Genomic DNA, 15982 nt, shown 5'->3' with positions numbered 1-15982 from the left:
GTGAATACATTATGGTTATCGAGCTATGGACATGGTCAGTAACAATTCTCAGGTAGGCTAGTGTATAAATGATGCTCAGTTGATATTTAGGGGCCCAGTGTGTGGAAAGAATATCCCCCACAACACTGCATCACCAGCAGGATTGAGCCTTGTTTTCATGGTCATGCCAAATCCTGACGCTACCATCTGCATTTTACAGCAGAAATTGAGATTCATCTGACTACGCAACATTTTTCCACTCTTCTGTTGTCCACTTTTGGGGAGTCTGCGTGAATTGTCTTCCAGATATACCTAATTAAACTTTTAAAAGATTTCACAGGTTAAAATGTACTTCCACGGTTGAGACGTAAAAAAAATGACATCACACATTTTGTTCATGCATATTTTATTCAAGAGTAAAAAAATGTGATTTGTCCCATAGGGCATGCTTACAATGTGTGTATTATTTAGGAGGTCAAATGCCCAAACATATTTTGATAGATAATAATAATAAAAAAATGCTGCAAGATAAAATCCATTATATTTGTTTGTTGAAATATGCATGTAGACCATACAAGACCCAGAAACAGAGGAAGGAAAGTAACCATAAGCTAAATTGTAACAATAATAATATCTGAAGTAAATATAACCAGAGTACAATGTTTCCTGTTAAATGTAAGTGTGACACATGATTTTCTTTGTGTCCAGTTCATTTACATCTGAAAACCATGCTATCATGCTTTGGCAGCCTGAAAGTTGCTTTTCACTGAGATTATATTCATTCACACTACTGAACATGTTCTGTACATCAGTACAACAGAAAAAATTTAAAACACAATGCGTAACACCTTAGAAGGGCATCTCTGCATACAATAAAACTAATATAAAATTAAAAGCAGTGGTAATTAATAACAGAATGAAAAAAAATATATATATGGACCAAATCAACTAAAGGAAGCCTATTTATAAAATGTATAAAAAAGACAAATAAAACTAACAATAGAATTTCAAAATAAATCAATTTAAGTTTACTATTTGAAACACAACAATCACAATTATAATCTCACATAACAATTAGGAACTTAACTGCATGCATTGATGCGTTCCATACCATAGATGCTGTGTGTAAAAATCACTTTTTGTTCATCCTTAATTCACATACCTTTATCATTAAATAGAAAGATGGAATATAAAGTAGAAAAAATATTGATGTACGATAGGAATTTGTAGAAATGAATATAGTAGGTGTTGGGTGTGACTCTCCCAGATTTCGAAGTGTTTCTGCTTAAACTTAGTTACTTACTTACTTATTGTTGGCCATGGGAATCCATTTCATTGAGATCCCATTAAAGATTTTCTCAGCCTGCTTCCCTACTCTACTTAAATTAGAAAAAACAGATTAACAGATTCATGTATTTAATGTCCAACAATTTGATATCCATTAACTAAATTCTGGTCAGGATTCGTCATCAAAGCAAATCATGTCAATATGTTTCAGTTTAGCTCCAAGCCTGTTTGCTTTAAGTGACACAATGGTGTGGCTTTTAGAGAAGCTTTCAACAACACATTTGCAGAATTTCTTCATCGTATACAGTTCAGTGTGTGGCATGAAATCTCACTGAATTTGCAAACTCAAAGGGCGCTGGTTTCATATTTGACTGCACCAACTATTTTATCTTTAGCAATAAGCAGGTGAGAAATGTTGGGTGGCGTCTGATAGCAGGGTATGTCCCACAATTTAAAAACTTTTCTTCTGAGGTCCAGAAATTAGTGTTAATTCCACAATGTTGGCAGTCATAGCGATGGAGAAGAGATGAAATACCCGTGACACTAAGCATCCTTCAGCAGAGAATGCTCAGGTGTAAAATGTCCCAAAAAGTAACTGTATAATTTTTTGCCCTTTTCTCATGTGAAATGTGTAAACAGACAGTGAAGAGAAAGTAAATAACTCTGATACAAGCACATAAAATAAAACCCTCTGAGATTCACCTACAAATGTTGCACTTTCTGAACTTCTGGGGTAGTGTGACATTTTCGGACTGTATGTAATTTTTGATACTGGGATATCTACAGTAAGAGGTGGAATAAAAATTTCACAATGCTCCTTTCATCCCCCCCCCCTTTTCTTCCCACATCCCCTCCAAGTTATGTCTTGCTAGGAGACGGCTGACAGCGAGGAAGGTGAGGAAAGGAGCAGTGCTGGAAATTACGGAGACATACGCAAAGTGGAGTTTGATCTTTGGTGGCCGGGCCAAAGCACCCTGTCCTCTTTCCCATGCAGGACAACAGCTTCTTACCACAAGGTAAATCAATAAATTAAAGTTCAACAGTAAGATTGCACTGCAGGTTTGAAGAGGTACGCATTTTGCTTTTTTATTCTTTCTTTCTTTCTGATGAAGTGGTGTGATCTAATACTAGCAAAACATGTAGGTAAACAAGATCGTTTTCCTCATCAAGTGAATTTGTGAGTGACTCATAATAAACACCTTATAAAACAGTTAAAATGATTTGTGAGGCATGGATACTGCAATTATGTCTGCTGTCAGGCCCTGTGATGAAGGAGCAGACACGTGTCAGCGCTTAAAACAAAACAACCCCCAACAATTCAGTCTGTAATTGAATTGAGAAAGGGAACAACAGGCAGACACAACTTTCAATCACTTGACTTTTTTTTTCAGTCGAGCTGAAGCCTGCTCATCTCTCCTTATGCCTGCCCTTTGCCGTGAACCCAACTCCCCCCTCCCCCAACCGTGCAATGACATAGTGTCATGAAAGAAATGACCTTTTTGCCATTTTAGATTTGCTGCAGATTTCATTTTCTATCTGAGGGCCTGTTTTATTTTATGTTCAGAGGCCTGAATTCAGGATTTAGCAAAGTTCTTGCTGCGCAGCCACCGGCAGTTCTGAGGCTCAGACAGCACATCACTGGATGTTGCTGTTGTCTTCTGTGCCGTTTGCCTCTGACATATTCATCTTTCCAATGGAGTGACCCACATGGTTCACCCCATCTTTGCGAGGAGGCATACGCTCATTGATGCGGTCCAAGCCCTTAGCCTCCTCAAAGCTGGTGATCTTGTGCTGGGGGGAGAACCCACGGATAGCTGAAAAACACAAATAAAGGGATCAGGATCTTCACGTAACTCCGCAGTTCCAGAGTGTTCTTAATATGATACATACCCTCCCAAGACATGAACTGCTGCTGTGATTTCCCAGGGATTATAACTAATGAAGATGTGTAAATTCAGAATGTGAGTCGTATTAGGAATCAGTGAGCTTATTTCATTAAATGGCTTGTATTTGTATAGTGTTTTACTTAGTCCCTATGGACCCCAAAGTGCTTTATACTACATTCAGTCATTCGCACACTGGTGATGCTAAGCTATATTGTAGCCACAGCTGCCCTGGGGCGCACTGACAGAGGCGAGGCTGCCGGACACTGGTGCCACCGGGCCCTCTGACCACCACCAGTAGGCAACGGGTGGAGTGTCTTGCCCAAGGACACAACGACCGAGACTGTCCGAGCCGGGGCTCGAACCGGCAACCTTCCGATTACAAGACGAACTGCCAACTCTTGAGCCACAATCGCCCCTAATTAATGGATTAGTATACTCTTTTTTATTAAAGTGCGCATGGTCACATGCTGTTGATATAAACTAATCACTCATCTCTGCAACTAACAATAGTGACATGGCAAGCATTCCTCATGACAGCTGCTTTCTTGTAGTTAAACTGCCCTTCCCTCAACTGATGTTCCTTAGACCTCAGTCACACAGGCCTAGAGACTGGTCAGCAACCCCCTGACAACCTCTGGTTACTAGGGAAAATCATGACTGGTGAGTGGGTGCCACTAGATGAAATCAGTCACAAAGATGGTCTCTGCACGAAAAACCATCGCGCAATTGCTTTGGTTGCTATCAGATTGCCAGGGTTGTGTGTAGTTTGTATGGAAGGTGGCCACTTGCATGCAAACACTTGCTAACTAACCACCAAGCAGTAGTGAAAAGAAAAAGTTTAATGCAAACCAGAAAGTGTTTGCCTTAAAAGTGTGTTTTGCTGCTGAACCCAACATGTTTCCAAAGGTAAATTTTCGTAAGCAAACGGCCTACGTTTCCTGTTTGCATTACAGCAGTAAGTGAGTCTTTGCAGACAATTTAACATCTTCCATGCAAAGTACATGTAACTGCAGCAGTCAGCTCGCAGCAAAATCAGTATAATACAAAGAAGGTTTTCTATGCAGCACTGTATACACCTTGGCAACCAATGTCACCTAGCGACAGCAAGTCGCTTCCTGCAACTACTTGTCAGCCATTCAGGGAATAGACATTTTTCACTAGCAACCAGTGGTTACCGTTGAGTCAGCTACTGGTCCTTAGGCAAACACCAGCAAACACTCACTGGTAGTTGTCAGGCAGTTTCCACCCAGTTGCGAGGCCTACAGACCTAGAGGATTTAAAAAAAGGTCTACAAAGTCTACAAGTCTGCATGTTTGTTACTTCAAGCTGTGATATACCTCTTTTTTAAATAATCCAGTCATAAACTGCATGGTAGAGAAAGTGACTTCAGTCAATGGTTTGTAATCTTGCCCTTTTTTCTCAATAAAACGAACACCACTTGCTACAATGTCCCTTGTCAGTCATCCTGCTACTTTAGTTTTGTTTAAAGTGCACAAATAATGTGTCGGATAAACAAAGCTGTAAATCTCTCACTCTTCGTTCATGAGTTAAGATTACCTCAGGAACTCAGACACAGGGGTGCATATTTCATGTTGATGTGCTGGGCCGTTTCTTGTTTTTCTGCATGCAACACTTTTTAGTACCAGATGGAGGCCATTTACAAGCCAAACCCAAAATAATGGGCTTTAGTCATGCATCTCTTAGCAGCACTTGACTTTGCAGTGTTTTCATTTATTATGAATATATATCCCTTAAAAAGTAATTCCTCTCTTTTAAGTAGTGTTTTTCCCTTTCTTGCCCACTTTCTAATTACTAAATGCAAATGTATGCTGCAGTCACTGTGGATGCTTATCAACGTCTTTTCATCTGTCCACAAGGAACAGGAATACTGCATTAGGTGTGAAACAGTTCCTTCCAACCTTAGTGCACTGACTCAAGAGTTACATGAACATGATACCACACCAGCCCCCCACCCAGCAAACACTGCCAGTATTTCCCTGCGATAAAAGAGTCTACATTACACACAACTGTGTTAAAATCCAGCTCACGGTCCTTTATAAAGTTCCATCTCTTCTAAAAGTTTAAATCCAATCATCTAGTTGGTTTTTCTGTTTAATCTAATCTCTGCAAAGTAAAGTGCCAGCCATACCAGATTAAAGAGTTATAAGAGTGGAGGAATTATTTTGTGGGCTGTTGTGCACATGAAAATGTTAGTGGCAGGTGGCCCCTACTCCAGGAGAACCTGATGATATACTGAGAGGGGTGGGAGATGGGTGGGGGTTTACCTTCTCCGTCCTCATCATGCGTCTCGATGGCTTCAATGGCTTCAATGGTGGCTGAGGGGGGAGGAGGGGATCGGGTTACTCCTGATTAAGCCATGCAAATGTAAAATGCAGCCCCAGCGAAAAAGGCAGCTCGTGTTAGGCCGGATGAGATATTGGCAATGCAGCCAAACTCAGAGGAGCGCCATGCATTAGTACTGAGAGAAATACTGTCAATCTGGGGTTAGAAAAACTGTATGAAAAATTATTAAGACAGAGGCATGAAGAAAGAAACTGTGAGGGACAATTAGATGGCAGAAGTAGTAGGCTGAGAAAAACAAAAATATATATATATACATATATTAGATAAGATGACAGAAATAACTTGTAGTTGCTTAGCACTATATTCAATTCCTTTGTTTCAAAATAATGGATAAAAAGCCTGTTAGGTGGCATCATTGTAATATTTCTAAAAGATTATAATACTTAGTTTTGAGAGTTTCATCTCTGTTTTCTTAAATTAATTGTTAAATGTATAAACAGTCTGGCCCCAAAGTGTATTCCTACCAGGGGCGTAATTTCCAGGGGGGTTAGGGGGGTTATGACCCCCTCACCACCAATAATCAGACCCAACCAATATAACCCCCCCAATAAAACTAATTATACTATAATTTCATAATTATTTATATTTTTGGAATTTATGTATTCATATATTTAAATTATTTATCTGTCTGACACTATATTTTTCTAGTACTGTATTGCAGTCCTTCATGGGCATAAAAGCCCAAAGAGGGACATTGTTTTGGAAATAAGTAATGTCTATAAACAGGGGTGCACCAGCGTTTGCGTACATAAGATTTTCTGGAGGAGAACAGACATTTGTTTAGAACTTTTAAAGATGTCGAAGAAGCTCCTTTAAGCAATTACTTTGGTGTTCCTCCACCTCCAAAGAAATGTCAGGAGTCCGGACCGCAAAAGAAGCGCGTATTCTCTGAAAAGTGGTTGCAGGAGGTGAGCTGGCTTCAAACAAACGATGAATGCACAGAGATGTGGTGCAGAATATGCCGTGAAAATCCCACTCTAGTGGACAAAAACAGTGCCTTTTATATGTACGCAAACGCACGTTGCAACTTCTTATCTGGTGCGCGTCTTTGATTTTGACAGCGCATGTGCACCTGCGGACCACTTATGTGCACCCCTGTCTATAAACTTTGTTTGCATCACATCGAACAAAATAAATAAATAAATAAAATAAAAGTGGTGTGCTGCTGTGAATTCGTTTTTCTGCCACCTATAAATAAGTCTCAAAAAAGCACAGCAGCTTAAATGTTAGGTCTGAACTTTGAATTCAAGACAACTTGTTATGAGCACTGATGCAGTTGTCTTGCATATTTGTAAGACTGTCATCATGTGAAACTATTAAAAAAACTAGAAGACTGGACCTTTACGTTAACTTAGGCTCTTCAGTTAAGAACGTCAGTAAGAGGCTAAAACAAAGCTAACTTAATTTAAGGTAGATTAGAAAAAAAGGCAGAAGAGAGACAGTTTGAGAGATAAGAGTCATGGAGGGGACTGATGTCGGTCATGAAGAAAATGATGGCGAACAGGCTTAGGCCCAGCCTCGTACTCACCACTCTGCAGTGTCTGTCTGCCTCCAGAAAGAACCCCGCTTGGCAGCATGCCAGTGGGCGTCAGGCCCTTAAGTGTCAACACATTTTCACTCTCCTCTCTGCAGGACAGACAGAGGCCAGCAAACAGATCAGAAAATGCAGCTAAACGATTTTACTGGATGTCCCCACTCTCATAACAGTAGATATACATACAGAGTGCACTCTAGATTGGAAAAAAAAAATTTTTTTTGGAAATCATACCTCTACACACGTGTAAATAATGTACCTGAGAACAGAGAACATTTTGGCCATCTTCCCGATAGCGCGGATCTTGTTTTTGATCACTTCCTTGCGTTGTGCAGCTGCGTTGGCTGCAAAGGAACATGTATACGGTCATTAAAGGCTTTCTGAATAAGAGATGGTGTCATAAAGCTTCACAGTGCATGAAAAACTAGTTTGAAGCCTTTAGACACAAAGAATGTTCTGTTAATTATCTGTCACCTGATAATAATGTGTGATATTATAATAGGTTCTAGGTCACTGTCATACTTTACAGCAAGCTTTCTCAAGTTTTCAAAACATTTTTTAGCAAGCGTTCATATAAATATGCTCAAACCATTTGAGTTCATGTGATGTTTTTTGTTTTTTTTTGCTGGCTAATAGCTTTTTAGCTGTGAATTTAAACAGCATAATGATGAGCTGTAAAGGAATGAAATGTCCAGTAAATTCATTCCTTGCTAGAGTCGTGGGCTGCATAAAATCATAAAATGTCACTAAAGGCCAGCATTGACCGCCACTGTCCACATTTCACTGGGAGATTTACAAAAGGGCGACAAATCAAAGAAAGGCCTCAATCCTCGACCCCTACAACGAGAGGTTTTATTATGCTGTGAAGGTGCATTTTGCTGGCATGGTTTGGGTCCACTTGTCGCCTTCTAGAGAAGGGTTGCTGTAAATCAATACGCAGCTGCTCAGAGTCATCACCTTCATCGTATTGACAAGTTTAAAAATAGTGTAAAACTGCAATGGCCTTAACAGTCTCCACATCTTCAACCCTTTTCTGGAGATTTAAGATTGACGTGTTAGGGCATTTTCACACCTGGAATTCGTTTACTGTGGTTTTACTGTGGTCTAAATCAGTTGAAGAGTTTGTAAACTTGTAGCCTTTAACCTGCACTTTGGTTTCTTTTAACACAGAGAAAACTAAAAGCGACCTGCATTACCTCAATACAAACCACGTGAGGACATTCAGTCCACTTATTGGCCAGATGTGTCTAGGGTGGGACTACGAAAAGTAAAAGCAGGAAAAAGCCGCTGTGTTCTGGACTTGTGGGTAACGCTGAGAATTTACCTTAATTTCAAGGCTTGTTAATACACTTGGTGTGCACTGCACCTCTATGACATTCTGCTGAAACACAGAACGCAAAGTTTACCTGGCTATAGGAAGTCTTTTGGCTCAGCATTCACCCGCTACAAGCAAGTATGTTTGAAATCAGACATACACTACCTCCTCCCCAGCGTCTCTGTGTGGTTGTTTTTGTCCACAAACCCGTGATTACTGTGTTCATCAATCAATGTTAACGTTACCATAATGAGATACAATAGGTTAGCCTTTCCTTCAATATTTCACACATCTGTAGTTTAGTGTATGAAAAGTTTAAATGAACAATAATAAATACTAAAAAATGAAAAATGGCATGTTTATTTACAAAACATCTTACCATCAAAAATCTCATCTTCATCATTCATGAGTTCATCATCAGAGCAAATGCTCAGCACGTTCACCAGCATTTCTGTGACTGGGATAAAAAATAGAGAGTGCAACAAAGGTAAAGTCACTGAGCAATGAGCCGTGGAGAAAACTGACCCCCCCCCCCAAACAAACCCAGACAAATACAAATACCTTTTTCTCCAACAAACGGCAGAGACCAGGTGAAGACATCCATGAAGTTGGGCAGCCAGTAGGGATGGGGTGAGCAGTTGAACTGTCGGATGTTCATCACATTATTTTCATATTTAAGTACAGCAGCTGTTGGGGCAGGTGAGACACAGAAGAGGAAAACTTTCCATAAAATCTCATAACATTTTATGGCATTAATATGTAGTTATAGATCTGATGAAGGCAACATAAAATTCCTTTTACATAGATCCATAGAGCAGATATGAAGTATTCATATAAAAGAGAATAGAGTTCATTAAATGGTCTAATGAATAATTTAATAAAATTCCATTCAAGTGTATTTATATGACATCAGATCACGTAAATGGTTGCCTCAAGGAGCTCAATGAGTGCAAGGTAGGGAGAAAACCCCAATAATCAGATGAACCTCTGTGAGCACGCAGTGATTTAATGGCATGCTGCAGTGGTATATAAATGTGAGAAGAGGTGAGTAGATATGCAATGCTTAGTGTATCATAGGAAGTCCTGCAGCAGTCTGAACCTATAGCAGCATTACTAAGGGAGGGTTCAGGGTCACCTGATCCACCCTAACTGTAAGCTTGATCTAAAAGGAAAGTTTTAAGCCTAATCGGAAAATTAGAGAGTGCATCTGTCTCCCGAATCCAAACTGGGAGCTGGTTCCACTGAAGAAGGGACTAGAAGTTAAAGGCTCTGCCTCTCATTCTACTTTTAACTATCCTAGTACCACAAGTAAGCCAGAAGGCAAAGGGGGAAAGTGCTCTATTAGGATAGTGTAGTGATACGGGGTCTTTAAGGTATGAAAGGGCCTGATTATTTATAATCTTGTATGTGAGGATAAGGATTTCTAGATTAGAATAGCAAATTTATGTAGATTTCAGATTCAATAGTGCCACTGCTGCCCAGTGAAAGCATGATGTAGCGAGTAGAAAGCCAATATTTAACATATGGTATGTTAAAACTCTAGTGAGTGAGGTAATCATTTGTAAACTTTCCCGCTACATACAAGCGAGTTAGAGTTAAGACACTGCTTGGCACTCTGCCTCTGTCTGTTCAGCTGTGATACACTCTGCTACATGTGTTGCTCACAGCCCTGACAGCACTGTAAACACTGGTAGTAACTTTATTTCTCTGCATCTCCGTTGATGCATAGCAACTACGGCATATCACAGTTGTGATTAAAATCATTTAATGATAATAACTGTGACATAACTGTGTCACCACGACTCAAGCGGTCACAGAATAGTTTTAATCTTGAGTATTATTTGATTTAAATAAGCCTATTGAAGATAAATTTACATACTTTTTTTGTGTTAAAATCCTGCTCCAGCGTTATTAAGATTCAGTGTGAGATTCATTCTGACGTGTCCTCAGAGGAACCATAACATGTTTATACTCAGTGATGTTAAAGAGAGGGGAGAAAAATAAAAGAAAGTCAGCCACTAGATGGCCTAGCAGAGGCAGGGGACTGCTGACACTGTTATATCAGGAGGAATAAAGCCACATGGAGATAGTCAGCAATGCCGACAGTCCCTCCCACGTTCCCCATCTAACATAGCCTATGGCAACCAAGACACAGATCTGAGAACACAAACAAACGGGGCCTCCCTGATGCATTTTTATGCCTGCACACAGCTACATGCAGTTGCACTAACTCGTGCACTGCAGTTTGTATTGTTAAAAACATTTTAGTACGTAAGTCTGAGGAGCCTATTGGCAATCTTTTTAATCAGATGTAGGGCCACGTTTTAAGGTTTATAAAATGCCAAAATGTGCTTCTGATGATCTACAAATCTGTTATTTTTCATCAGTTAGTTACAACCTAGATTCAGCTAAAATGAAAGTGGTGCAGGTGTTCCACTGGAGGAATCTCTCTCCTTTCCAGCAGCAGACTTTACTATTTTCTGTTGCAACATTTAATAAACGAACGTGTTCATTCTACATGGCGTAATATAATTCGGACCCATATTTGTCATTCTAAATAAAAACAGCAGCAAGAAAGCAACACAATATCGCACACAGGAAAAAAACAACAACAAACCAACAGAACTGCACATGATGATGAAAAATGGGGCCAAAACAGATGAAGAGATATTCTGACCTTTGTTATTGTAAACATCCAGGTAGTTTGGCGCTGAGAAGATGGTAATGAGGGATGGGAATCCAGTCGTCTGACTTTTACGGTACATCCGGTAGCTTCAAGGCCATTACGTGGAGGTGAAGACAGAAGAAAAGCAGAGCATTGCTCTTAAATAGGTAAACGTTCATTTATTTTTGTTTGTGTGCATAGGTGTGTCTTTCTGTGCTTTTTGTAGCGATTACATACCCAGCATCTTGTGCTTCGTGCGCTCGGATTATGGATAATAAGTTATTGCTCTGTAGGAACTCACATACAGCTGGATAACTGAAAGATAGTCAATGAAAACTGTGTTAAGAGGTGACAACACGAGGTAAAAATAACAGAGTGGTGCAAGCAACAGAGAATGGGAGTGACTTGGTATAATTTTATTTAAGGTGTGACTTACTAATTTCATATCTGGTTTCACTCTCAGATTTCTAAGAATTTTGCACGGGTGATGCAAGTGTGTGAAAAAGCATCTGATATCTACCTGGTGTGATAAAATAAATATATAAAAGCCAGATAGCGGCAGTCAGACCTTCCTGCCTCTCAGCTCCGTCCTTACAGGAAATGTGCTGCTAAAGACTGTGGCTGCTTTGTTTGTCTATGTAGTGCTTCGCAAAAAAGGGCTGCTCCACCTTCGTATCTTTGTGTGCACTGTTCTGTATATCAAAGTTCAATTCCTTATAATCATCTCACTTTATTGAACTGGAAGTGTTTGAGGTATTTCTGTCGACTAGAATTGATATTTTCACTCTGCCATTACTCCAAACATCTCAGAAATTATAACAAATGTGGGGTCTCCCAGGCAGTGTCGGTGAGAGAAAAACTATAAATGGACTTAAAGCATCTGCTTCAAACATTTTGGTGCTGGATAAGGTGTCCTCAGAGGTCTTGAAAGCAGGCCGGAGCACAAAAAAGACCGACAGCATATTAGGCAGGAGTGCTCATAATGTTCAGCCTATTAGTGGATGTGTTTCAGCTACAGCTATAAAAACAACAACAACAACAAAAACGAGTATATGAGTATAATCTGAAATGGAACCTACTTGATCCAATCCTTGATTTTACTGTCACACAACCTCTCTAGTTCTGCTTAAGATACGTTCATTTCCAAAAAACAAATTAAAATGTGGCTGTATGCCATAGTGGTATTCCTTATTTGTTTATGTATTTTGTTTTCTAGCCAGATGGACAAGAATATGTCCCATGAAGACTAACAATGCTAACACATGACTTCCAGTGTTACAGTTCAGGCCAGAGTTTCATAGCCATGAATCATGGAGCAGTGCATCAGGCCTCCCTAACACAGGAGGGAGAAATAATGACAAGTGGATCACCTTCAGCTACCAACCACAGTAGGGTACATTTAGCAGTTGTCACCTGAGATTTGTAACACCTGAAAGGTTGTCGTTCAAAAATCACATTATCTCTTCAAACTGAGTCTTGTAGATTTAAAAGAAAAAGAAAAAAGAAAAAAGGATTTTAGAGAACAGTTTAATTAGCCCTTTTAAATGCAGCAATTACTGCCCTCAATGCAACATCACCTCAATCTGTCACTTCTCTAAAAAGTTTTTTTTAAAGTCCTTTGTGATCTCTTTATTTCAGCTGCTGCTTTCAAGAAGTTACAAGAATGATATATTTTAGTCCCTCAGTTCCAGCTACACACCTCGCACACATCGCAAACTAGGCTGTTTCCAGTGTAATTGATTGCCATACACTCTCTCTTACCCTGATGTTCTTCCACTGACCTATCACAGACAACAGCTGTAGATACCGAAGGGCCTAACATTACAAAACAGCTCCAATATATGGACCCCAGATGTTGGTGATTTCAGCTTTTCATACACGAATGTTCACTAAATGCAGTTCTTTTTAACAACTACTAGGGGATGAGGGGTGTAGCTTAAAATGACATCCTGACCTATTGAGGTTTTGTAGACATGTGACCACTAACTTGTTGGCCATTTTGAACATGACAATCATGGTGACAATGTAGGCTCAATTGAATAAGGCATGTCTACAAACACAGCAGTTAAACTATGAGCTGAGCTGTATTAAAACTTGAATCAGTGTAACATTAAAAGGAAACAATTTGTCTTTAACCTCCTAGGACCTGGCGTCCACATATGTGGACATCACATTTTGGGTTATTTAGACCAAAATACTCAATTTTGCTCTACAAGGGCCTGATATCCACTTACGAGGACATTATACTGCCACTGATCTATCGAAATTTTAAACGAATGTCCTCATATGTGGCTCTTATTTTTCTTAGAAACAAAAATCAGGTTAAAAAAAATCTGGTAATTCTTTGTTTTTACATTCATCAGGTCCCAATCAGCCCAAATATCAAAGAGAAATTAAAAATGCATGCCATGGAAGAGTTCGGGTCTTAGGAGGTTAAAGTAAAAGCTGTGCTTTTTAAAACGTTCACAAGCTCTGAAGCACAAATTTTACTTTGAAGGTTATCCTTCTCCACTTCCAGATCGCCTTGCACTTTTTCAAGTTTTACTACTGCTCGGCTGATAGATAAAGTGTTTGCAGTCAAACATGCAGGCAACCATGGCAATCTACTGGGAGGTTTTTGGTTCACCGCCTTCTTTGCAACTGATTTCACCCAGTGAGAGCCAACAACCTCCGGGAACTACTGCAAACCAATTGGGGAATGTTTCCCTAACAACCAGTGGTTGTACTCCATCTAATCTGGTGAACAAATCTCAAACAATGTGCACATAAAGTCATGGTGTGAAACCTCAATAGAAGTCTAAACAGATTTCGACCTTAACTTATGAAAAACTTTGCTGGTGATTTTATGGTGTCAGTCACTCATTTTGGGGCCTGTTGAATAAAACACGAAGTCCATTATATAAAATCTCCTTACTCTAAATGTCAGAACGGGTGTGTTTATTGGCTAACAACTTGTGATCAACAAGTCATTAGCCAATGAACAGCAAGATCAAGCTCTCGCTCATCACATCCAGTTTCAGAACACAAAGACAGCGAAAACGCTCATCTCAGGGACTTAAAATGGGACTTCATTTAATGTGACGTTGGCTACGTCTATGTTGTACTTTGTAATATTTATACTGTTAGTTAATCTCTCCACTATGCTTTGATATATAACTAGTTAGTTAGTTTTGTCTAAAATAGAAATATCTTCACTTTACACTGACAATCGTCAGAAAAGTAGCTGCTTTGAAAAGCTTGATTGAAATTATTAAAAAAATGTAAACATAATCGCTTCAGCGCTTTCATCTTTCTCCGAATCTCTACAACATAACCCTCCCCAGCAACAATCCTCTCCTCCTGCACTTCCCTAAAGTCGCTGCCATCCTTGGACCCATCAAACTTTCAGAAGTGTTTAAAATATTTAAGCCCTCAAAGGTTTGTGCCGGAAGAAACAACAAGGAGACTGCTGTGCCCTAAGCACCTGGCGAAACTATGCCATCCACCATATGTAAGTAGGTCGCACGGGCAACCCTCCTTTAGTGGCCAATATACAAACCACAGGATTAGCTTGAATGTGTTGAAACCCTTTCCCTTATTGCTGCACCGTTACCGATCTGCAAAACGCTGTTCTCAAAAAATGTTATATAACAGATTCTATTAAAAAACACATCCACAATGCATTTCTGCAGTTTTGCATCACACATACTGAAGATTAAGCCTGTTACAGCTGCAAACAGCATTTTTCTTTTTTTGTTTTCTTTCCATGTCGTGTAACAAGATAAAAATAAAGAACTCATCATGCACTGATGTACTTTTTTTTCCTTTTCTTTTGTCCGCTCTATCTATTGATTACTGCAAAGGAAAAGAATACCCACACAATGCCTGCCTGCAGCTCACATTCTTTTTCTTGCCTTTGTGAAAACACACAATAATGTGTCGGTGAGCCTGTGAGTGAGAGAGCGCGAGGAATCTGACAAGTGAGTATGAGCGAAAGAGACCGAGAGAGCGATGGAAGTGGCGTGTTGTGAGTGTGAAACAGAGTTTTTTTTCCCCTTTCACCTTAGAAAATCCATCTGCCAGGCTGGTGGTCATTAATCTCATTTCCCCCCACTATAAAAGCTATGAAATCATATAAACATATCCATAATCACTTAGCTGACTCACACTTTTCTGATTGCATCTTGGCGCATGAGAAATGTTTAGTTAGTGCTTTGATATCATAATAATAAGACTGACAAGAATAAAAGGCCAAGGTAAACAAACACACGATGTGATGTATTTGCCTATACTTTATGAGACAACAGATTTAATGCAGAACCTTAAATCATATGCAGCATTACTACATCACATTACTGAACAAGATAAGCCTGCACTTATGCATTTCATCCAAGGCTGAAAAATGAAGTCAATGTACAAGTGCCAAGAACTGCAATTCATCAAAGGTCACTTGAGGAACAAAAAAGGACCTGCCTGCAACAACAACAAAAACAACAGAAGAAAACAAAAAGAAGCAAATGTCCCTGTATGTGATAACTGTATCACAGAAAAGCCAAAGGCAGGCATGCTGTTCCAAACTATGGGAAAAAACAATTTCATTGCTAACTGCGTTCATGGAAGACACATTCGGGAAGTCTAATAATTATATGTGCAAAATTATTTGATCCCCCATGAAATTGAAAGATTTTGTCTAAATTTTTAAGTATTTTTTCAAACAGAGAAAAATATTTTTCTTGTTTTTTCTTACTAATTTTCTTTAGAAAGCATACATTATTTCTATTTGCAAAGAATAACAGAATGATTTCAGAAAAACAAAAATTACCAGGGTTAATCTTATTAGCCTCCCTGGAAAAAAGGACCTTTTTATTGAGTAACTGCACAAACCACTACTGTGTAATGATGTGCTTTAACTTTGTGATGCTCAAAAGCTTGTGAAATAAAACCGAGGGGTTATCTTCCAATTTATACAGAGT

The 15982-nt window shown here is 39.3% G+C and overlaps 1 protein-coding gene across 5 annotated transcripts in view; it reads right to left on the bottom strand.

The window, feature by feature from the left end:
- Positions 1–378: 378 nt before the first annotated feature.
- ppp3ca (protein phosphatase 3, catalytic subunit, alpha isozyme) overlaps positions 379–15982 on the bottom strand; it is a 77655-nt gene continuing 62051 nt past the window's right edge. For 2 of the 5 annotated variants that reach the window (XM_082550017.1, XM_082550020.1), the window contains 8 exons: positions 11268–11345; positions 11043–11137; positions 8927–9052; positions 8745–8822; positions 7310–7394; positions 7045–7142; positions 5438–5488; positions 379–3080 (listed from right to left, as the gene is read on the bottom strand). In XM_082550017.1, coding sequence (XP_082406143.1) covers positions 2902–3080; positions 5438–5488; positions 7045–7142; positions 7310–7394; positions 8745–8822; positions 8927–9052; positions 11043–11137; positions 11268–11345 — 790 coding nt within the window. In that variant the 3' untranslated portion in view covers positions 379–2901. The remainder of the gene's footprint in view (positions 3081–5437; positions 5489–7044; positions 7143–7309; positions 7395–8744; positions 8823–8926; positions 9053–11042; positions 11138–11267; positions 11346–15982) is intronic. The other 3 variants (XM_082550021.1, XM_082550019.1, XM_082550018.1) reach the window with 2 other exon arrangements.

The sequence above is a fragment of the Aulonocara stuartgranti genome, assembly GCF_965226115.1.
Source record: "Aulonocara stuartgranti genome assembly, chromosome: 10".
Lineage (NCBI taxonomy): Eukaryota > Metazoa > Chordata > Actinopteri > Cichliformes > Cichlidae > Aulonocara > Aulonocara stuartgranti.
Note: the sequence above shows the minus strand (reverse complement) of the source record. Positions and strands in the feature narration are given on the sequence as shown.